Genomic DNA, 20,898 nt, shown 5'->3' with positions numbered 1-20,898 from the left:
TATAGAACTCTGTTCCCTCATCAGTCCATAACTTCTTTGGTTTCCTTTTATCCCGATCAAATATTAGCTTAAAGGCTAACATTAAAGTATCACCCCTTTTATTTTTTAAAGGGACAAACCAGGCAAATCTACTCCTCAAATCAATAACGGTTAAAGCATACCTGTATCCCCTGTCATTATTCAATTCAATTAAATCAGCGGACCATATGTGGTCAGTGTATTTAGAATAAACCTTCCTTCTTTTAAACTTTGTGATTATAGGTTTGTGTAATTCTTCAGCCAAAAGCTCCTCAGTCTTGATGGCATCATTAGAGCCTAATAGTTTTTTGAGGAATAACCAAGACCAAGTTTCAATTTAGCATTTATCAAATTTCTCACAATAAACCTATCAACTTTCTCTCTCAACGTTGGATTTTGTATCAAAGACAAATTATACAACATTTCGCTGTCGGCTTTATGTTTTTCAGTCAACGTAGTGGTTTTCCCATAAGCAATATCATGCTTCATACACACTTCGTCAACCCTATTTGTAGGTTTAGACCAAGGTTTAGGATTGTCAGCCTCATCTAATCTTTTATCCAAGTTTGTTCCTGGACCACAGAAAGAATACCCTGGAAGGTGTAATTCCCCTGGAATTCCAGTTGTTGTAAATTTACTTCCTGACAGAAACTTTTGTATGTCTCCTCCTCTTTTAGGAGAGATGAATTGGCACTTTTTAGAGCCACATACTTGACATATTCCTTTTTGATAAACTCTATTATTTTTAGCTTTAACATAAGAGATATTTTTAGATTTAGTTTTCTTTTTACATTTGAGACAATAACTCATATTTATTTATCAGAAAAATTCCGACAGAGTATCAAAACCTTTTTGGTTTTCAACATATACATTTCAATCTTTATTTTTAAAACATAAAGAATCCTAAGGAATGCCTTCACTCTCTCCTCCATTTATTTACAAATAAAAACTAACTAAAGTCAATGACACCAACATCATCAATCACATAATCTTTTCCTTCTTCTTCTTCTTCTTCTTCACCACTTTCTCGTTTAAATCTCCTCCCTGAAATTGAAGACATTGACGTTCTTATTTTTGAAACCATTATCTTCATAAGAGTTGTTAATTCTTTAATTTCCTCTTCGGTGCGTTGAGATTGATTTATTTGCTTTAATACACTCAATCTTTTATGAATCTCAATGATTTCCATCTTTTTATATTTTTCCTCCCTCTCTCTTTGCTCCCTCTCCTCCTCCTCCATTTTCTCCCTCTCCTCCTTCTCCTTTTTCTCCCTTTTCTCCCTTTCCTCCTTCTCCCTTTTCTCCCTTTCCTCCTTCTCCTTTTTCTCCCTCTCCTCCTTCTCCTCCTTTTTCTCCCTCTCCTCCTTCTCCTCCCTCTCCCTTTCCTCCTTCTCCTTTTTCTCTCTTTCCTCCTTCTCTTCTTCAACTCCTTCCTCATCCCTTGCTACCCTTGAGTTTGAACCCCAAAGAATATTATACATATACTCATCTGGATTTTGAGATACTCTTGTATCTATAATTATTTTTCTCATAATAGGATACCAATAAGATTTGTTGACGATTTCTAAAAGAGTTTTATATTTCATAACTTTGAGAAGTTCATTTTTATTTAATATTTTAAACAAGTCTCTATTTGTGGGTTTAACAATATCAGTATAAGGCCAGTTTTTTATGACAAAATTCCCATGTATATGCTCCAAATCATAAGGTATGTAATACCGAGCACCCTTTTCTTGTAGGTATCCTTGAATACAAAAATTATAATTCTCTTGTAGTCTTCTTCCTGCCATTTATGTATCAGAAATATATGTGAGATTAATATTATGACAGGTAATACCACCCCATCTTCCCACTACCAAATCGGTTTGTATTCCTCGGCTTTCTATCCTTATCTCATTACCTTCCTTCTTTGTCATGCGAACCATCGCTATACTATCATATATTTTTATTTTCTTAAAATCACGTATTTGTTGTTTACTAATTGTACTTCCACATAAATCCTTATCTTCACCAAGTGGATAATATTCTTCTTTACGAGACTGATTTAAATCATGTAGGTCTTCTATGTTTATTGAAAAAGACCAATTATACCCTAAATCAGGCATATCATACCCCCATTTATTAATTCGCATATTAACTAAATGTCCTTCTTTATAAAATTTAATTGTAAGCAGGTAGTTAAATTCAATGAGGAAAGGTGTATGGTCAGTATAACCAGGTGTTGTGGTTGTAAATTTTACTTGTTTCACAAAACGTGCTGTTTTCTTTAAAGATATATATTGTGATAAATCACTGAATCTAATCAAGTCATTCGCATCTGTAGGGTTTGGATAATTGATTAATTTATAAGTATTCTTCATATTAATATTTTTACTTACACTATATTTTTGTCGTTCAGCCTGTGCCTTTGTATAATAATTTGATAAATCAATATCCTGAGAGGATTTTCCAAAGATAGAACCATCTTTTCCAACATAGGTCATTTATATTAGATAAAAAATGATATCATAAAAATTTTCATTATTGTTGAGTTGAAATAATACATATAAACATAATTGGCCACAACATTTAGAATTAATTTCTTGAACTTGGAATGTTTGATAAACACCATTCTGTAAGAATTGTATTACTTCAACAGGTGGTGGCATACCATAACTATCAAAATAATATTTATCCTGACTATTATGAATACAAACCCAATGAGAACCATTCTGTGTGTCTAAATTCATAATAATATTCTTTGTATTCTTATTTATATGTGTTAATTCATCTCTCATACAAATAACCACATTATCAATTTTTAGTGTTTTACAATACTTAGCTAGTTCTATATTTGACGTTGTATTCTTTCCAAATTGTTTAAACCATTTATCCATTTATTTATGAGAAAGATACAATCCATTACCCCGTTTAGTTAGTTTAACACCCGCTTGAGCGATAGAGGAAAGCATATCTCCAACCAACAATCTAGCTTTATCAGGTAGACTTTCAAGTTTTTGAGCAAAATCTACAATTACACCACTTCCACTAATTTGTTTCTCCAACTCCTTGTTATGTCTTTCCAATTCTTTTTGAGCTTTTAGTTGTGCCTTCCTTTCGTTAGCAGTTTTTACCGCTGCTGAAATACCACCAGTCAATGCTCCCGCCGCACTTAAACCAGCAAATAAAGGAATTAGAAACGGGAGAAATCCTCCTCTTGACTCGTCTATTGAATATTTCTTTAACATAGGTTTCGTCATTTTAATTTTAAGTGATCCAACATCATTTAGTGTTTTTACTTGTGTGTGTGTGAGTAAAACATCAATTCTTACAGCTCCTTTTCTTTGAATTGTATTAACATTAATAATACAAGGCTTTTGATTTTGAATACAAGATGTTAATTTATTAAGATTGATTTGATTAACATATACCCCAACCATTTATTTATGAGAAAAAACCTATGTGATATTAATCATAACACCATTATCTGTATTAATCTGTAATTCTGTTTCCTCCAAAAGCAAACAATATGCATTAACCTCTTCACTCTCCCCTCTTTCAATGTATAGAGAAGTATCCACTCGATTAGACTTTATAGTTTCCTTTTGAGAACTCAGGTCAATTGCGTAGATTGTATATAAACCTTTAAACGCAACCATATCCAAAATAGGATCATTATTACCATTACTTTCACACACCTTTTGGTAGGACTTGTAGGCTTCCGCATAATCATTTTTTTCCCAATCAATTTCCAATCTATCTCGCGGATAAAATGTGCCATCAAGAGAAACCCGAAGTTGTTTCACCTTTGCATTATCACTCAGGGCATTATTCTTATTAGTACCGTCCTCTCCATCTGGTTTTTTAAAAATGAGCCAGAGGTATCGTGGCTTTCCTTGAAGAACACCTAAATTCCAAGTGTAGGTAGTGTGTTCCAGTTTAACGTGTTGACATCTTCTTTTAAGGTATGATACATTTAGCGGTTTCTTTGAGTTAAGTCTTCTATTTAACATCTCTTCCGTTTTAAGATTAGGAGTATATTCACTGATATACCAACACAAATCATTAATAACAAATTTATTATTTTCTCCAAAAGCATTTTCATCCCCAAAAAGCAATCTATTTACATTATCATTCCTTTGTAGTTGAAATCTAATTTTAAGCCCATACAAAACTTTATCATAATCACAAAATCCAAATATACCTTTCAGAGGTACTGCTACGGTAAAACTATTCTCAGCTTTTGCGTCATCATTATACATTGACTTCCTTTGACTATAACCAGGGTCTGCGTTTGTACCCGTTGACATATCAGGAATAAAACCTTCAACAGCTCCCTTACCCATTCTATCACTAAACGAATATAGTGTAAATTTCATCATTTCAGATGTAGCAGAGACATAATCAACCGCTTCAACCTCTTGTGTTCCAATATACAGGCGGACACTGTCAAACATTTTCCAGAAGAAATCATTTACGAGTGTAGCATTAGTATTATTCGCAGCCTTAGTGAATTTAAATTTACACAGCAAGAAACTATCAGCTATATTCAAGTAAGTTTGTTGATTATTTATTTCAAAACTTTTTGTTCCGTTTGAATTCCAGTCTGTTCCTGTTATAGCATTTACCTTAAAATAGTCTTCCTTTTTAGTGGAGTTTGAAATGATAATCGTATCATCCAAATCATAGATACTATCAATCGCTTCCATACTTGTATTTATATAGCATTAAAATTGTTGAAAGCCTGACCCAAGTATTTTAATGATTTTTTGTCGTTCTTGTGAAGATAGTTGAGTTTTACCTTTTTTTATTTCTTTGATTGCTTGTAATTTATGAGACTCCTTTTGAGCATCTTTTATACTCTTTATAGCACCCGCAACGGAGCCCACGGCAGAAGCAGTTGAACCAATTAGGTCTTTATGTTTAAGGATGGTTGAACCAATACCCATTAGAGTATCAATTATCCCATCTCCTTTATTTCGAAATTGATGACCTACACCTCGTTGTCTCTTAGGTTTATAGTATCCTCTACCCACATACCTTGTATAGTCTGGTGAAAGGAACATGCCCTCCCCTGTAATTATTTTATATTTTCCCAACTCGTGTTTTCTCACAATAACCATTATTTATTTATTGAAAAACTTCACGTAGGTGAATTCTGATGGATATAATTTCATCATTAAAGGATATCATACGATTATCTTGGTCGGTTATCCTAAAATTTACTCTGTATATGGTTTTTCCTGACACAGGTAAATAGACAAGATTTTTTGGTTCCATATTAAATTTATAACCAATCGGGGTTGAGTATGCACTGAATGAAAATATTGTATTTGTTCTTATTCCATCGTTATAAGCACCATCAATCAAATCACAATGAATTAATACTGAATTTATACCGGAGGATATTTGGATAACATTATCACTGTAAAACGTCCCGTTATTTTCAATCTTTTTTGAAGAGAAACCCAATAGCTCTCTAAACGAATTTTCAATCGTGAAATCAACTTTATAATTATTTTTAAGTTTAATAGTTGATTTTGAAGTGTGTTTTTGAATATCTATTACAATATTTTTTGGTTCATCACCTTTTTCTTTCATAAGGCGAGAGACTTCTGAAGATATTTGAGAAATCTCGTAAGCTCCAGGTGAAACGGTTATAGTTTTATATCCACTTCCTGGATTATAACTAAACTTGTTGTTTTTCTCTGTGATATTAAACAAGGTATTATAAGTTTCCATTGACAATAAAGATGCCTCATATGAGGTAAGGGGGTCAAGTTGTAGTGGGTAAGGGAATGAAGCTGTGTAATCGCTCGTTGTGAAATTAAAACTAAGAATTGTGCTTCTCATCTTATTTAATATCTAATAAAATATCTTTGTATTGACATTTATTAATTATTTTCATATTCATCAACTGATCTAAAATGGCTGAGGATTCATTAAAACAATTGTTGTTTCCAGCCTTCTTACTACCTAACAACAATAATAGCCTATTAACTAATTGTGATGTGTCATTTGGAAGAAAACTAACACCTGAACCAAGTTTACTTAAAGCATCAATAATATGTTTCTCCTTCTCATTCTTCTTACTTTTACCAGCAACAGAAACTCCATAATCAAGTGCATTTAACAACTCAATATATACCCTATCTTCCTCTCTTTCCATATCAAGTGGTTCCTCAAAATATTTTGAACCGCTGAATCCGGGGTTTGTTAGAAGAAACATTAATCTTGGAGTTAATTTAACATTTGGTTGAGTAGAACTCAAGAACATCAATTCATCATTAAATATCAATACCTTTTCTTCCACAAGATGAAACACTGCTGGTTCTTCTGTTGGAATGAGACCTGCTCTGGTTTTTGAACCCGCCGAATATTCATTGTTTTGAAGAGCTTCCACAACATAATTAGGGGGTTGATTTACCTCCTCAAGTTTCCGAAATAATCCCTCGTCATCATATTCTAATTCACCAAGTTCTTGTTTTGTTATCTGACTAAAATCTTTGAGCATTTGAAGTTTTTTCGGAGTAAATTCTACCGTGGGAACTGTAGGTGAGTGTTGAGTTTTCAAAAGTGGTTTAAAGAATTTCTCTTGTTTTCTTTCAAAGGCTTCTTCACCAGTTAGTTTCTGTCTCCGTTTCTTCTTTATCTCTTCCTGTTGTTTAACAACTTTTGAAACTAATTGTTGATGTTCCTTAAACTTTCTTTCTCTTTCTTCGGTATTCATTTTCTGTATTTATTTATTGAAAAATATCATTTAGTATCTCATCTTGTTTCACAACAATATATTTATATTTTCCAATCGTGTGTTTCATATAATTTTCAAATTCTTTTTTACTACATAACGTAGAGCAATTATCTCTCCAAAAATTATTTACATCTATTGAATTTAACTTAAATAAAATAAAAGTATTGGCATTGTTTCTTATTGAGCGTCGAGGGAGTTGAAAATATGATTGACTAAGATATATACAATTACAAGAAGAATGTCTCCCTCTTGTATAGTAGCTATCCATTACTGTTTGGTTTCTCTCATTAACACAATCATCAAAGATGACGAGGTTCTTTTTTGATTTATCTAAATCTTGAGGTGAAGGTATATCATCCGTATTATCACTGAGAATACAAGTTATGGGTTTCGATTTTGATTTCTGTGTATCACAAAATAATTGTATTATATCTTCAATATTATAATCATTCAGTTTGTTTTGAAGTTTAAATAAACCGATAATGTCTTCCTTTTTAAGACCTGCATTAAAACCCTGTGAGAGTAGTTGATACTCGGGTTGAAAACTTGACTTTGTAAAAATTATTAAATTATCATAATCTAAAAAATTAGGACCAAGGAGCATCTTTAAAAGTAAACAGGTTTTCCCACATCCGCTTGAACCAACTATTAGACATCTCAATGAATTTGGAATGTTTTTATGGTTATTAAATTTTATCTTATTTTCCCAAACGGGTAAAAAATCATTCATTTATATATTTGGAAAACAAGTCATCCAACTTTTTTTGAGCTATTTTAGAAACTCTATATTTTATCCTGAGTTCGGGTTTAATTTCAAAATAATTCATTATTTTATTTATGTAGTATCTTGTATTAACATTTCCATTAAAATTATTTTGAATAATAAATATCATTAAACCCTTATACATTTCCTCAATACAAAGAGTCTCTTTCCTTGTAAGAAATGGTGTATTATCACCATAATGCTTAACATTCATCTCTCTTATTAAACTTGTAAAGTAATTCATTTTTGGTTCTAATTTAAAAGAGTTATATGTTTTTTTATATTTCTTATTATCATTAATTAGAATATAATCACAGAATAAACATTGTTTATATGAATCCTCATCATTAAGCCCCACTCTATCACAAGCCGGACAATTCTCTAATTTATCATATGGAGAGTCTGGAAATTCTAAATATCCTTCAGAACTTATCATATTTATGTGGTAAATTTTTACTTAAACTAAACGCAAGTTTATTCATTAATAAATACAATGTTTCAAAGCACAAAAGACAAATTTCAATCAATCTCTACTTCGGTGGAAGATATAGAAAAATATGTCAAAGATGTTAAATTGAACAAAGATAAATATGGAAATTTTTGGGTAAAACCAGTTATGGAAAATAACATGAGCCCCTCTATTTCATTTAAAGGAAGAGCTCTAACTATACCTGGAAAGACATCCATTAAAGTAAATCTAACAAAAGTTTCTCCTCTACTCCTGGCAATTTATTCAAAGCTTGAAAAAGTGATTGACCACGATACTTTGAAAAAGAATGATAAGACCATTAATAATTCTCGAGGAGACATTTGTATTTTCTTTAATAATCCAAAGGGTGTAGATCTAAGTAAAATGAATGATGTTAATATTTCTGGTGAAATGTCATTTCGTTCTATGATAGTTAGAGATTATTTAAAGATAACTTTTGATATAAAAATTGTAGAGATTGAATCTGTTAATGAAAGAAAGTATATAGATATTGATGGGAATATTTTTCTTGCTAATTAAATATGAGTCAATACAGCAGTGAAGATTTTACTATTTCATTGAACTCGGACGATAGTGATGATAGTATTTCATTGAACTTGGACGATGGTGATGATAGTATTTCATTGAACACAGATGATAGTTATGATACTAATAGTTTGTGCTCAAATGATAGTTATGAGAGTAGCTTTATTGATGACTCTGAGTATGATTCTGAGTATTCATGTGATAGTTATGACTTAGATGATTCTGAGTGAAAAAGTGTTTTAGTTTAAGCACAGCGATATATATAAAACGGAGCTGTAAAGCTCAAAAGTGTTTTATTTTAAGCACAGTGATATATATAAAACACCACGTTTTCTCACGCTATAAATATGGTTTATTGTGATACTTGCGAGAAGGAAGTAAAATATTATAAACAACATATTCTCACCGCAAAACATACATACAACATTTTTAACAAACTTTCCCCTCTTCCACCTGAAACAAAACACTGTTCTACATGTAATAAAAATATCCTCAAGAAAGGATTCAAAATACATCTTAAAACAAATCTACATTTATCAAATTTTATCACAACTAAAAACTCTGATGGAGCATTCAAAGGACATATTAAAATAAGAGTCTTTAACTTCAAACCTCCTGAACCAGAGTCTATAGTTGATGCTGTAGAAATAGTTAAACCTGCTGTTCAAACGTTGATTGAAAAAACACTAAAGGAAATGAAACCACTTAAATTTTATATGGGAGTAAAATTAGAAATGACAAAGGATGAAGGAGTTATAGATGCACCATACATGAGAACTGAGCCACACTTTATATCTTCATATCAAGATTTTAAAACATCAGGAGTCTATGATGAACTTATTAAACAAGAGCAAGATGTGGATAATTCAATCGTAGGAAGTGGATTCAATATAGGAAAAATTATTTACATAGACATTCATATTCTTAAATCAGATCCTCTAAAAGCTTCTTCTTACATTGATTTACCCAGTGTTATCAAAAATAGAAAAGCAGTTATCAATATCAAAAATAAAGACAATAAATGTTTTCTCTGGTCTATTTTAGCACACTTACATCCTCCACATTTTCATGATGAAAGAGTATCTCATTATAAAAAATATGAGAATACATTAAATACAAAAGATGTAAAGTTTCCGATGACTTTAAATGATATTCCTAAATTTGAAAAGATGAATAATTTATCAGTTAATGTTTATGGTCTAACAGAAACAAACAACATTCAGGTTTTAAAGCTTTCTGACAATTGTAAACAAACTCATATTAATCTTCTATATTTTAATTCAGACGAAAATTCACATTATACATACATCAAAGATATTGCTAAATTAATAAAACCACAAGTCTGTAAGAGAACAAATAAAATATATATTTGTTTGCGTTGTCTTAACTTCTTCAATTCACAAGAAAGATTAGATAAACATTCAAATTATTGTGGCGAACATAAATCAACGGTAATCAATATGCCTAAAGAAGGCTCAAAGATCACATTCAAAGATGAAAATAAAAAGATCAAACATCCATTTGTTATATATGCTGATTTTGAAAGTATTTTAGAAAAAATTGATACTGCTTCTCAAGATCCAAAAGAATCATACACAAATAAATATCAAAAACATACTCCTTGTGGTTTTTGTTATTATATCAAATCATCCGTTGGTGATAAATATAACAAGTTAGAGATGTATAGAGGCTCAAATACCCCAGAGGAGTTTGTGAAACGACTAGAAAAAGACTGTGTTCGATTAACCAAGATAATGAGAGAAACCAATAAACCAATGTCCTTAACAAGTAAAGAAAAAAGGGAATTTATAAAAAACAATGTCTGTCATATTTGTGAGGAGAAAATTGGTAAAGGTCTAAAGGTTAGAGACCATTGTCATCTCACTGGTAAATATAGAGGTCCGGCTCATCAAAGTTGTAATATTAATTATCAACTCCCCTCTTTCATTCCTGTCTTTCTTCATAACAACGCTCATTATGATACACATCTATTTATCAAGGAACTCTCAAAGACTTCTGGAAGTATCTCAGCAATTCCAAACACGGATCAGAAATACATTTCATTCACAAAAACAATTCACACATCTCCTATTACTCATATCAGATTTCTTGATACATTTAAATTCATGGCAAGTCCATTGGTTAACTTGGTTCAAAATCTAAAAGAGTTTCCATGTCTTTCAGAGTATTTTTTAGATAAAGATTTTCTAACACAAAAGGGAATTTACCCCTATGACTATATGGACTCATTTGAGAGATTCAATGAAACACAACTTCCTTCAAAAGAAAATTTCTATAACAAATTAAATAATAGTCATATATCTGATAAAGATTATGTACACGCACAAAATGTTTGGGAAAAATATAACATCAAGAATCTTGGCGAGTATCACGATTTGTATCTCAAAACTGATGTGCTTTTATTGGCCGATGTATTTGAAGCCTTTAGATCTGTTTGTCGCACTGGATATGGATTGGATCCTGCTCACTACTACACAGCACCTGGATTGGCCTGGAGTGCGATGTTGAAAATGACAAAACAAGATTTGGATTTGATAACCGATGTTGATATGCTTTTGATGATTGAAAAGGCAAAAAGAGGTGGAATTTCACAAGTCTGCTCGAGTAGATACGCAAAAGCAAATAACAAATATCTTCCAAATTATGATCCAACGAAAGAGAGTTCTTACTTGATGTACTATGACGCGAACAACCTGTATGGCTGGGCAATGTCTCAGGCTCTTCCTTATGGAAAACTTAGATGGGTAAAGGAAAAAGACTACAAAAACGTTTTACAAGATGTATGTATCTCTACACAAAAAGAATTGGATGAAGAAAAAGTTGGTTATTATTTTGAAATTGATTTAAAATATCCAGAGGAACTCCATAACCTACACAAAGATCTCCCATTTGCTTGTGAGAAAGCAAGTCCAAAGAAAGAATGGTTGAGTGATTATCAACGATCGTTTGATATAGGTGAATCAACAGAAAAATTACTTACTACATTATATAACAAGAAAAATTATGTTCTACACCAAAGAAATTTGCGACAATATTTATCAAAAGGTCTAAGAGTAGAGAAGATCCATAGGGTTCTAAAGTTCAATCAAAGTCATTGGTTAAAGGGGTACATTGATTTTAATACACAAAGAAGAACAGAGTCAAAAACAGATTTTGAGAAAGACTTTTATAAATTGATGAATAATGCGGTCTTTGGTAAGACTATGGAGAATGTGAGGAAAAGACAAAATATCAGACTATCAACATCTTGGGAACAAGCATCAAAATTAATTAATAGACCGAGTTTTACTCGAGCTGAGGTCTTTACTGAGAACTTTTGTGCGATCCATTTGATTAAAGAGAGTATTGAAATGAACAAACCTATTTATATTGGAACAACAATTCTTGATTTATCAAAGTCATTAATGTATGATTACTTTTATAATAACTTGAGGAAGAAATATCAAAATGATGTTAATCTACTTTATATGGATACAGATAGTTTTATTTTGAAAATTAATACCAACGATGTTTATTCAGACATGAAAAGAGACATTAATATCTATGACACGAGTAATTACAGTCCAGAGAGTGAGTTGTTCTCTTCTAAAAATAAAAAGGTGATTGGAAAGTTCAAGGATGAATTAGGAGGAAATGTTATGAGTGAATTTGTGGGATTGAGGTCAAAGGCTTATGCTTATAAATACATTGTGAATAACGTTGAAAAGACTGATAAGAAGTTAAAAGGTGTAAAGAAAAATGTTATTAAAGAAACAATAAACTTTAAGGATTATTATAACTGTTTAACAACAAAGAAAGAAGAGTTTAGAAAGATTAATGGAATAAGAAGTTATAAACATCAATTATATTCAGAAGAGATAAATAAGAAAGCATTGGGGGCTTTTGATGATAAGAGGTTTATTTTAGAAAATGGAATTGATAGTCTCCCTTATGGTTATATAAGTATATAAGTGATAAGATATATATATAAGTGATAAGATATATATATAAGTGATAAGATATACATAAGTGATAAGATATATATAAGTGATAAGATATATATAAGTGATAAGTTAAAAAGGGGGGGGGTTGGGGATTTTAACGGGCTACCGCCGCCTTTTTTACTATTATATAAATGATAGAACCAAGTATCAACCAGACTAAAGAGTGGAGGTGTAATCAACCTTGGTATATAAATGGAAAACATAATGAATGTGAAAAATATCAAATAGGTATAATTGAAAAGGCAACTGGTAAAAAAGTTCACAAAACAAATAAGAGAATTAATTTAAATACCGGTGAATTGGGTAAAAAAGATGGAAATATTTTTGAGTGGACGGAAAACTTTGATGGTTGTCAGGAAAATATATACTTTAATTTAAAAATGGTATGTGGCACTGGAGGCGCTCAAGCAAGAACATTGAGGGAGGTTTACCATTTTATCTTAGCTCAGTTAAAATATCTTAATAAAGAACCAAACTCAAACATATTTTTTGTTAATATATTAGATGGTGAAGAGAGTTGTAGGAGAATTAAATTATTTCCCACGCATAAACAAATATTTGTAGGGTCGTTGTTTGAGTGGGTTATATTCACCAGATGATATTAAGAGTAAAAGGTTAAAAGGTCCATGAGGTCAGAAGGATCACAGGTGTTTAAGTGGTCTAATGAATAAGGATAACATGTCAAAAGGTTAGAAGGTTCGTAAAGAACAGGGTGAGAGAAATATAGGTGTTTAGGGTCAATGAGGGAGGGAAAGAATTAATATGGAAGTGAATGGGTCAATGTTTGAGTGGGTCAAAGATTAATCTGCCAGATGATATGTAGAAGAAGGATGATAGGTCTATAAGAGAAAACAAATATTTGTAGTGTTTGAGTGGTCTAATGAACAACATTAAGGATAGGTACTACAGACAAAAGGTTCATAAAGATGAGGGTGGGAGAAATAGAGGTGTTTATGATTTTTGAAAAAGACAAGGGGGTAAATGACATTAGATAGGGATTTCCCATGTTAAACGGAGGTGTCCCAGAAGCAACATTATTACACTACTTGCATGTGTGAGAAGTGTTATGATTTATGGGAGCGAGACATGGGTAATGAACGTAGAGCAGCAACGAAGGCTGGAAAGGGTGGAAATGCAAATCGTTCGGTGGATGTGCGGAGTATCGTTGAGAGAGAGGAAGACAAATGATGAATTGTGAAAGATGATGGGAATAGAGCCTGTGATTGATGCTGTGAAGAGGAACAGGTTGAGATGGTTTGGTCATGTGTTGAGGAAGGATGAAAGTGACTGGTTGAGAAGAGAGATGGAAATGAATGTAGAAGGAAGTAGAGGACGGGGAAGACCGAGAAAGACTTGGCTAAAGATGGTGGAAGAAGAAATGCGGGCAAGGGGGTGAACAAGGAGAGATGCAGAAAATAGGGCAAAATGGAGAAGATTGTCATGGGGACCGCAAAGCTAACCCCCGCTCTAGTAGGGAAAATGGGCTTAAATGCATGTTGTTGTTGTTGAGAGTGACAAAAAAGTAACAAAACTACCATTTAAATAAACTTATTTTAGGCTGGCAGGATCGGTTATCGGTGTCTCACCCTGGTTTGATTCCCGACTCAACTATAAGCCGTCAACCTGGTTACCTGGGTGTTTGCATGCAGAGCAAGGCATCAATGTGCACGGTGCATAATTGGAAAGACATTAAGCCGGGTATCCTATCTGCCAGCATTGGTCGTTGGTGGACGTTAAAAATCCTTTCCTAAAGAGGAAGCACGCTATCGCTGCACCGTGACTAAGTTCCAAATTCCTGCTGGGATGAGCATTTGCAGTACTAACAACTCATTATTCCATTTAGCCTCAGAAACCAAAACAAGGAATACTTGCCAAGTGACTCTACAACAGTGACGTGATGCATACATTTATTTCCAAGGACCAATCACCGTTTCGGTCTCAGCTGCAGGTGCGAGAGGAATTTTGATGTCGAGACAACATTTGCGAGCTGGATGGCGCCACACAACCTGCAATGCTTACGGGTTTGAAAGAACACACTAGTAAAGTACAGTAACAGATGTATCTGCCGTGGAGAACGGCTCATGGAATGTATGAGGAGGTGTACCTTACCTTGTGCAGGAGCAAAATTTGACGCTTCAGGTTCAACTTTCACCTCTGTGGTCAAATCTGCAGCGACAGTCACAATAACAAATGCTATACAGTTCGCTTTTGGCTTTCACTTTTATTTACATAATGGAAAAAATGTGAGTAAATTTAACAATCAATCTGCTTTTTAGATTTCAAGAAACGTTTGAGGGTAGTTCAACAGTTGGTAGAAAAACGAAATCCCCATCCAATGGGAAATGGTACAGAGAAGATGAGGATGTCATCTGTGATTAATCTGCACAGCTGGTTTGTACTGGGGTAGCCGTACAAGGACTGACTATGTAGGCCTTATGATGACTCGGCATAGACACAATGAACATATATAAATAAACACAAATAAATACCATATAAATAGACACAAATATAAATGAAGATGAACGACTAAAGAAAATGAATTAGTACCAGAAAGGCAAATATTTTTCCTGTTTACATTTTTTTTTTTTTTAAATAAACGGTCAAGGCTCGTGGAAGAGCTCGTACACTGAATGGATCAAGATGCAACGGAACAAAAGGAACAGCAGAGAGAAGGTAAGGCAGGAAACACCAACACCAGGGTTGAAGAACAAAATAGAGGCCGACCGACTTGGACAAATAATGGGTGTGGGGAGAATGCATGGGGTGGACAAGATGGATACAGAAGAAAACTCTCAGGAAGGAAAAAGTGGAAATTTGGAATGAGGTGTGCTTGGGGGATGGGAGTAGAAAAGATCATGGTTTTGGATGGAGGATGATTTGAGATGGTGGTGTACAGCTGTATTGAAGACCTGGAGGGAAGAATGAGATTGAACAGGATGTGGAAGTTGGTTCCACAGGTGGGGGAAAGAAGGAACGAACGAGTGGAGGTAAGCAGTGATTCTGGATTTTTGGAGTTTCACCAGTAGGAGGTGGATGGCGGACCACATGCACCCTACAGAAACCTGGGGGAGGGAAAAGGGGGCACGGTAAGAGCAGGGGGTGCACGGGAATAAAGGGCGTGGTAGAAGACAGAGAGACCACCGACCAGTCTGTGATGGGAAGAAGCCACTGGATGTAATGATTAAAGCAGGTTCCTCAAAATGCAAAGAGTAAAGGTTATTTCATTCGATGTGAAGCAATGCCCTTGTCATTAATGTAATTTGTGCTGAGATTGTTATTTTAACATGTAGCATGCATCGGGCGGCATAATGACTTTTTCACACAATGCGACACATCGTGACTCACCTCTTCTGAAGCTGTCTTCTCTTCATGGAAGGCAAATACCAGCGAAAGTAATGTCAGATCATTCCACAAATCCCACAAACAAGTGTGTGTCCACTCTCAGGGGAGTCAGAGAACAACATCTGACCAATCTCAAGATTGAAATCTCAAATCTGTCTCCTTTATCAAAGACATGATGGCACCTTGTGAAGTCCGTCTCTGGAGCATGCACCCCTCCATCCATCCCCTCACTCCATGTCACTACCTTATCCACGCACACCCATCTGCTCTTGGACCCTTTCTCACATGAGGTGGGGAATTTTCTGGCAACCCTAGACTCCGATTCTGCGAAGGGCCAGGGTGGCATCAGCACCTGTGTTCCAAAATCCTGCTCTGCCCTGTTCAGGAGCCCGAGGTCATTTTCCTTCTACTTGAGAATTCAGCCAACATCACTGCATTGCATTGCACAAAAGGGGCATAAAAACAGGTAGTCTTAACTCCAGATCATGAGCAGATAGTCTTAACTCCATCATTGCATTTGACATCCGTCCTAACCTGCATTGACATCAGTACTAACTCCTCTTCTTTACTGAAAGGTTGTGGCCCCTGGTCCTGTCACTGTCTATTCCACTGAAATTTTAACTATACCCTTCATCAAAGGGAGGCGCAAGGCGCCCCTCCCTTTAAAAACAGTCGTGGCCAAAAATATTGGCACCCTTGCACTTTTTTCAAATAACTCACAATTTTCTCTCAAAATAAGTTGAAATTGACAAAAGTATTTGGTCTCCACAATTCTTTATTTCACTGTTAATATTACAGAACCTTTGTTTTTGATTCAGAACTTAATATGTCCTTTTAAATCAGAAAATAAAAAGAAATGGCATTGACAAAATTATTGACACTCCAGACTTAATATTTGGTAGCACAACCTTTGGACAAAATAACTGCAGCCAAGCGCTTCCTTCAGCCATGACTGAGCTTCCTCCACCTCTCTACTGGCAGTTTGGCCCACTCTTCTTGTGCAAACTGCTTCAGTTCTCCCAGATTTGAAGGGTGCCTTCTTCCAACTGCTGTTTTCAGATCTCCCACAGGTGTTCAATGGGATTTAGATCTGGACTCATTCCTGGCCACTTCAGAACAGTCCAGCGGTTTGGCTTGAACCATCCTAGGTGCTTTTTGAAGTGTGTTTGGGGTCATTGTCCTGCTGCAAGACCCATGACCTTCGACGGAGACCCAGCTTTCTGACACTGGGTTCAACATTGCGCTCCAAAATGCCTTGGTAATCTCCTGATTTCATGATGCCATGCACACATTCAAGGTACCCAGAGCCAGAGGCAGCTCAGCAACCCCAAAACATCACTGAACCTCCTCCATGTTTGACTGTAGGGAAGGTGTTCTTTTCTTTGAAGGCTTCATTTTGTTTTCTGTAAACATAGAGATGATGTGTGTGGAAGGTTGACTTTGAAAACATGTATCTTATGCTTCATTCTACCAGCCAACAGGTGGAGCCTTATATGTATTGTTTTTCCTGCATGACAAAAACTTGCGTTTCGAGAAAATATGTACCACCTGCGTTTCGAGGAAACTGACCTTCAATGCGTACGCGGAGCGCTTTGTGTGCAGGGCACGCCTTTGTTGGTTATCTCCTCGTTCTGTATCTTAATCTTTGCTACGCTGATATCCCAGGCGGGTTGGATATATATATATATATATATATATATATATTGTTGCGAATATGGAATTTGGCCTCCATATCCGCTTGTAAATATTCCCCTATTTTCTCCGATACTCCCCAACTCTCCCTTACCCCATTCCCTAGTCCCATTGTCTGTAAACAACACCCATTAGAGCCGATCTTCCCCTTCATCCCCCCATTAAATGTCGTGCCCAGGTCCCCCGCACCACACGTAGACAATTATAGGACATCTTGCTAGTTATTCTTAATCTATGTCAGTTAAGGACTTGTTTCCATTAATTATGACTCTTCGTTGCACCAGAATGTGATGATATGGCACCAGTAGGAGTTTAGGACCTTCCCATACCTCCCCGCATCTCTTCCCATCATCTCAAGCTCCAACAACAACCACAACAACAGCGGCTTTGCGTCCTCACTCCGGCTCGGTTGGCCGCCATTGAACATGTGCTCGACGGGGTTACCCAGAAGGGGGCTCCCTGTCGGCCCCTCGTCAAGGGCGGAGCCGGTAACCCCCGCACCCAATGAGAAGCCATGGGCCGATGCCATATGGGGCGGAGCTAACGAGCGAGGGCGTGACTCCCCGCCGGATATACGCGGCCCCGCGCCGGACGTGACGTGAGATGCGCCCCGAGCTTGGAAGGAAAAGACGCCACCCTCCCGAGCGCTGAGCGACCTCCCCAGCTTGAGACCAAAGTCGCGACCCACAAGCGCTGTGATACCTTCACGCATCTCTGGACACCACCGTACGTGATTCTGTCCCTGAGCCAGGTGCACCTGAGCCATCGCGACCTGCCTTCCCTTTTCATCAACCCCCGTGTGAGTCAGCAATTTTGTCCCGTGTGTCTGTCGTCTGTCCGGGGATAATATAAGAGTGTGTCTAAGTGCCTGTCTTCCTGTAATATACCTCTAGCCCCTGTAATCTAACCTTTTTCCGTACGAATATACTTGAGAATCGAAACCCTGGTGTCGTATTGTGTCATTATAACCCAGCCGGGTGTCTTCTCTTTCCTATTGAGCCAGCGTAGCGCGATTAGTCAACATTCGGGCACAATCGGGTAACTTGTGCGGACACGACGGCCATTCCGCTCGGCCCACCTTAACATCAGAGTCGTGTCTGTAACAATTGGTGTCGAGGAGTGAGATTCGGACCCGGGACTAAATTAGTTAGGCCCAAATTTTGGGAGGGAAAATCGATCCGGAGCGCGTACTGCGCTCGACAAAATCGATCCGGAGCGCGTACGGCGCTCGACAAAATCGATCCGGAGCGCGGGTACTGCGCTCGACGAAAGTATAACGGCGAAATTTCGAATTTGTTTTACGAAACTCGAATTTTGAAAGTCGCGCTATGGCGGATCAAGACGGCTGGGGTCCGGTAGGGGAGAGTGAAGCAGGGTCGGTCCAGGACCAAATTGAGACACGTGAGGAGAGCGAAACAGCGGGGGTAGCAGACGCGCGAAATGGCGCCTCGCACATAGCTACGTCGGCCGCACCCGCTGCACAAGTGGGAGGGATGGCCCAGATGCAGGTCCTCATGGAGCAATTTATGGCGCAAATGCAGGCGTCCCTCAAACTGCAGAGTAACCAATTGGGGGTAATGGGGAACCGGATGGATGCTCAGGGTGAGCGATTGGAGGGCCAAATGGGGGCCAATAGCCAACGGTTAGAACAAAGAATGGGGTCCAATAGCGAGAAATTGAGGGAGGACATGGGGGCGCAGATCGGAGGGTTAGGGAGTAGAATAGAGGGATTAGACAATAGATTAGGGGAAATACAGGAGGGGTTAACGGGGGTAGAAAACAGAATGGCCGCTCAAGAGAATCAGATAGAGGGAGTGAAAAATGGGTTAGAGGGGTTAGAAAACAGGATGGAAGGCAAATTGAGGGACATGAGGGACCAAGCGGAAAGGGAAGTTAACCAAATGGGGCAGCAGATAGAAGGGGTCAGAATGGGGGTAGAAACCAAACTGGATGCTCACAGGGAGGAAATGGAGCAGATGAGGGTGGCATCTGGGCAGGAGATGCAAGTGATGGGAGAGGAGATCAGAAGAGGAGTGGGTGAGGAGGTCGGAGGAGTGCGCGAGGAGGTGAGGCACTGTAAGGAGCACATGGAGAAGGAGGTGAGAAAGGGGACTGTAAAGTTACAAGGGGGCATAGAGGACCTGACGCAGGAGGTGGAGCAGCTGACGGTGGGACAGACGGAGTTAGTGGAGCAGGTTCAAAGGAACACTGCGGTATTAGGAGGTTTAAAGGCGACACAGAAAGAACTAAAAGATGACTTGGTAGCGACGAAGAGGGAATGTCAGATGGTACGTGAGGGACTGACAACGAGGTTGGACGAGGTGATAGAGGTAATGGAGACGAAGGACCGGCAGGTGAGGACGCACATGGAAACGGTCAAGGTAGCCTTGGAGGACGAGCTTGAGGAGACGTACCGGGGAATAAAAGAGGTGAGGCACAAATTAGAAGAAGTGGAAGAAGGGGTGAGCGAAATTAAGAAGCGACGGAGAGGGGATAACAAAGAGATAAAAGAGGAGATAAAAGAATTGGTCCAAAGTCTGTGTTTGGATCGTGATGTGCTCGTTAACCGGATGAGGGATTCGCAGGTGATGGAGGAGAAGCGAAGAGGAAGAGGACCTGGTGTAAGTGGTGACCAATATGGTCGTGCGTATGATGCGCCAGGGGATTTAATAAGCTTGGGGGTCGAGATGGACCCGGGTGTTCGTGAGAGGCCGTTGGTGAAGTGTGCGACAGGTCTGGTGTGCGAAAGAGGAGGTGTGCGAGAAAGTCCGACTCTGGGGTGTGTGAGGAAAAAGTGTGTGCCCAGGAGTGAGGGTGTTGGCGAGAATGAGTCGGTCGTAGCGCGTGTGCGAGGGAGCACATGGAAGCGTGGTGTGGTGAGTGTTACAGAGGGTGTGACGGGAGAGTGTGCGCAGGAGTGTGCGCGAGAAAGGTGTGTGACGGACAGGTGCATGAGGAAAGAGTGCGCTGTCAGAAGTAAGGAAGAGTGTCCACCTGTGGTGAGTGTTACAGAGGGTGTAACGGGAGAGTGTGCGCGAGAAAGGTGTGTGACGGACAGGTGCATGGGGAAAGACTGCGCTGTCAAGAGTAAGGGTGAGTGCGCTGTCAAGAATGGAGGTGAAAGTAGTGAGAGTGACAAGGAGCGTGAGTTAGTTGTGACAGGTGAGCGAGGATGTACACCTGGGATGGAAGGATGCACACCTGGAATGGTAGAGCGTGAGTGGGAATGCACGCTGGAGTTGGTGGTGAGGCACGTGGATGGGTGTGCGAATGAGGGCACACCTGTGATTGTCACAGAGGAGGTGACTGAGGAGGGGGCGCGAAGAGGTGTTTTG

The 20,898-nt window shown here is 37.3% G+C and overlaps 1 protein-coding gene across 4 annotated transcripts in view; it reads right to left on the bottom strand.

The window, feature by feature from the left end:
• Window positions 1-20,898, bottom strand: part of LOC137425653 (uncharacterized) — a 64,742-nt gene that overhangs the window by 12,132 nt on the left and 31,712 nt on the right. For all 4 annotated transcript variants that reach the window (XM_078776926.1, XM_078776924.1, XM_078776927.1 and 1 more), the window contains one exon: window positions 14,639-14,695. In XM_078776926.1, coding sequence (XP_078633052.1) covers window positions 14,639-14,695 — 57 coding nt within the window. The remainder of the gene's footprint in view (window positions 1-14,638; window positions 14,696-20,898) is intronic.

Source organism: Myxine glutinosa, chromosome 4 (assembly GCF_964187855.1).
Source record: "Myxine glutinosa chromosome 4, kmMyxGlut1.1, whole genome shotgun sequence".
Lineage (NCBI taxonomy): Eukaryota > Metazoa > Chordata > Myxini > Myxiniformes > Myxinidae > Myxine > Myxine glutinosa.
This window is presented reverse-complemented; position numbering and strand designations above follow the sequence as displayed.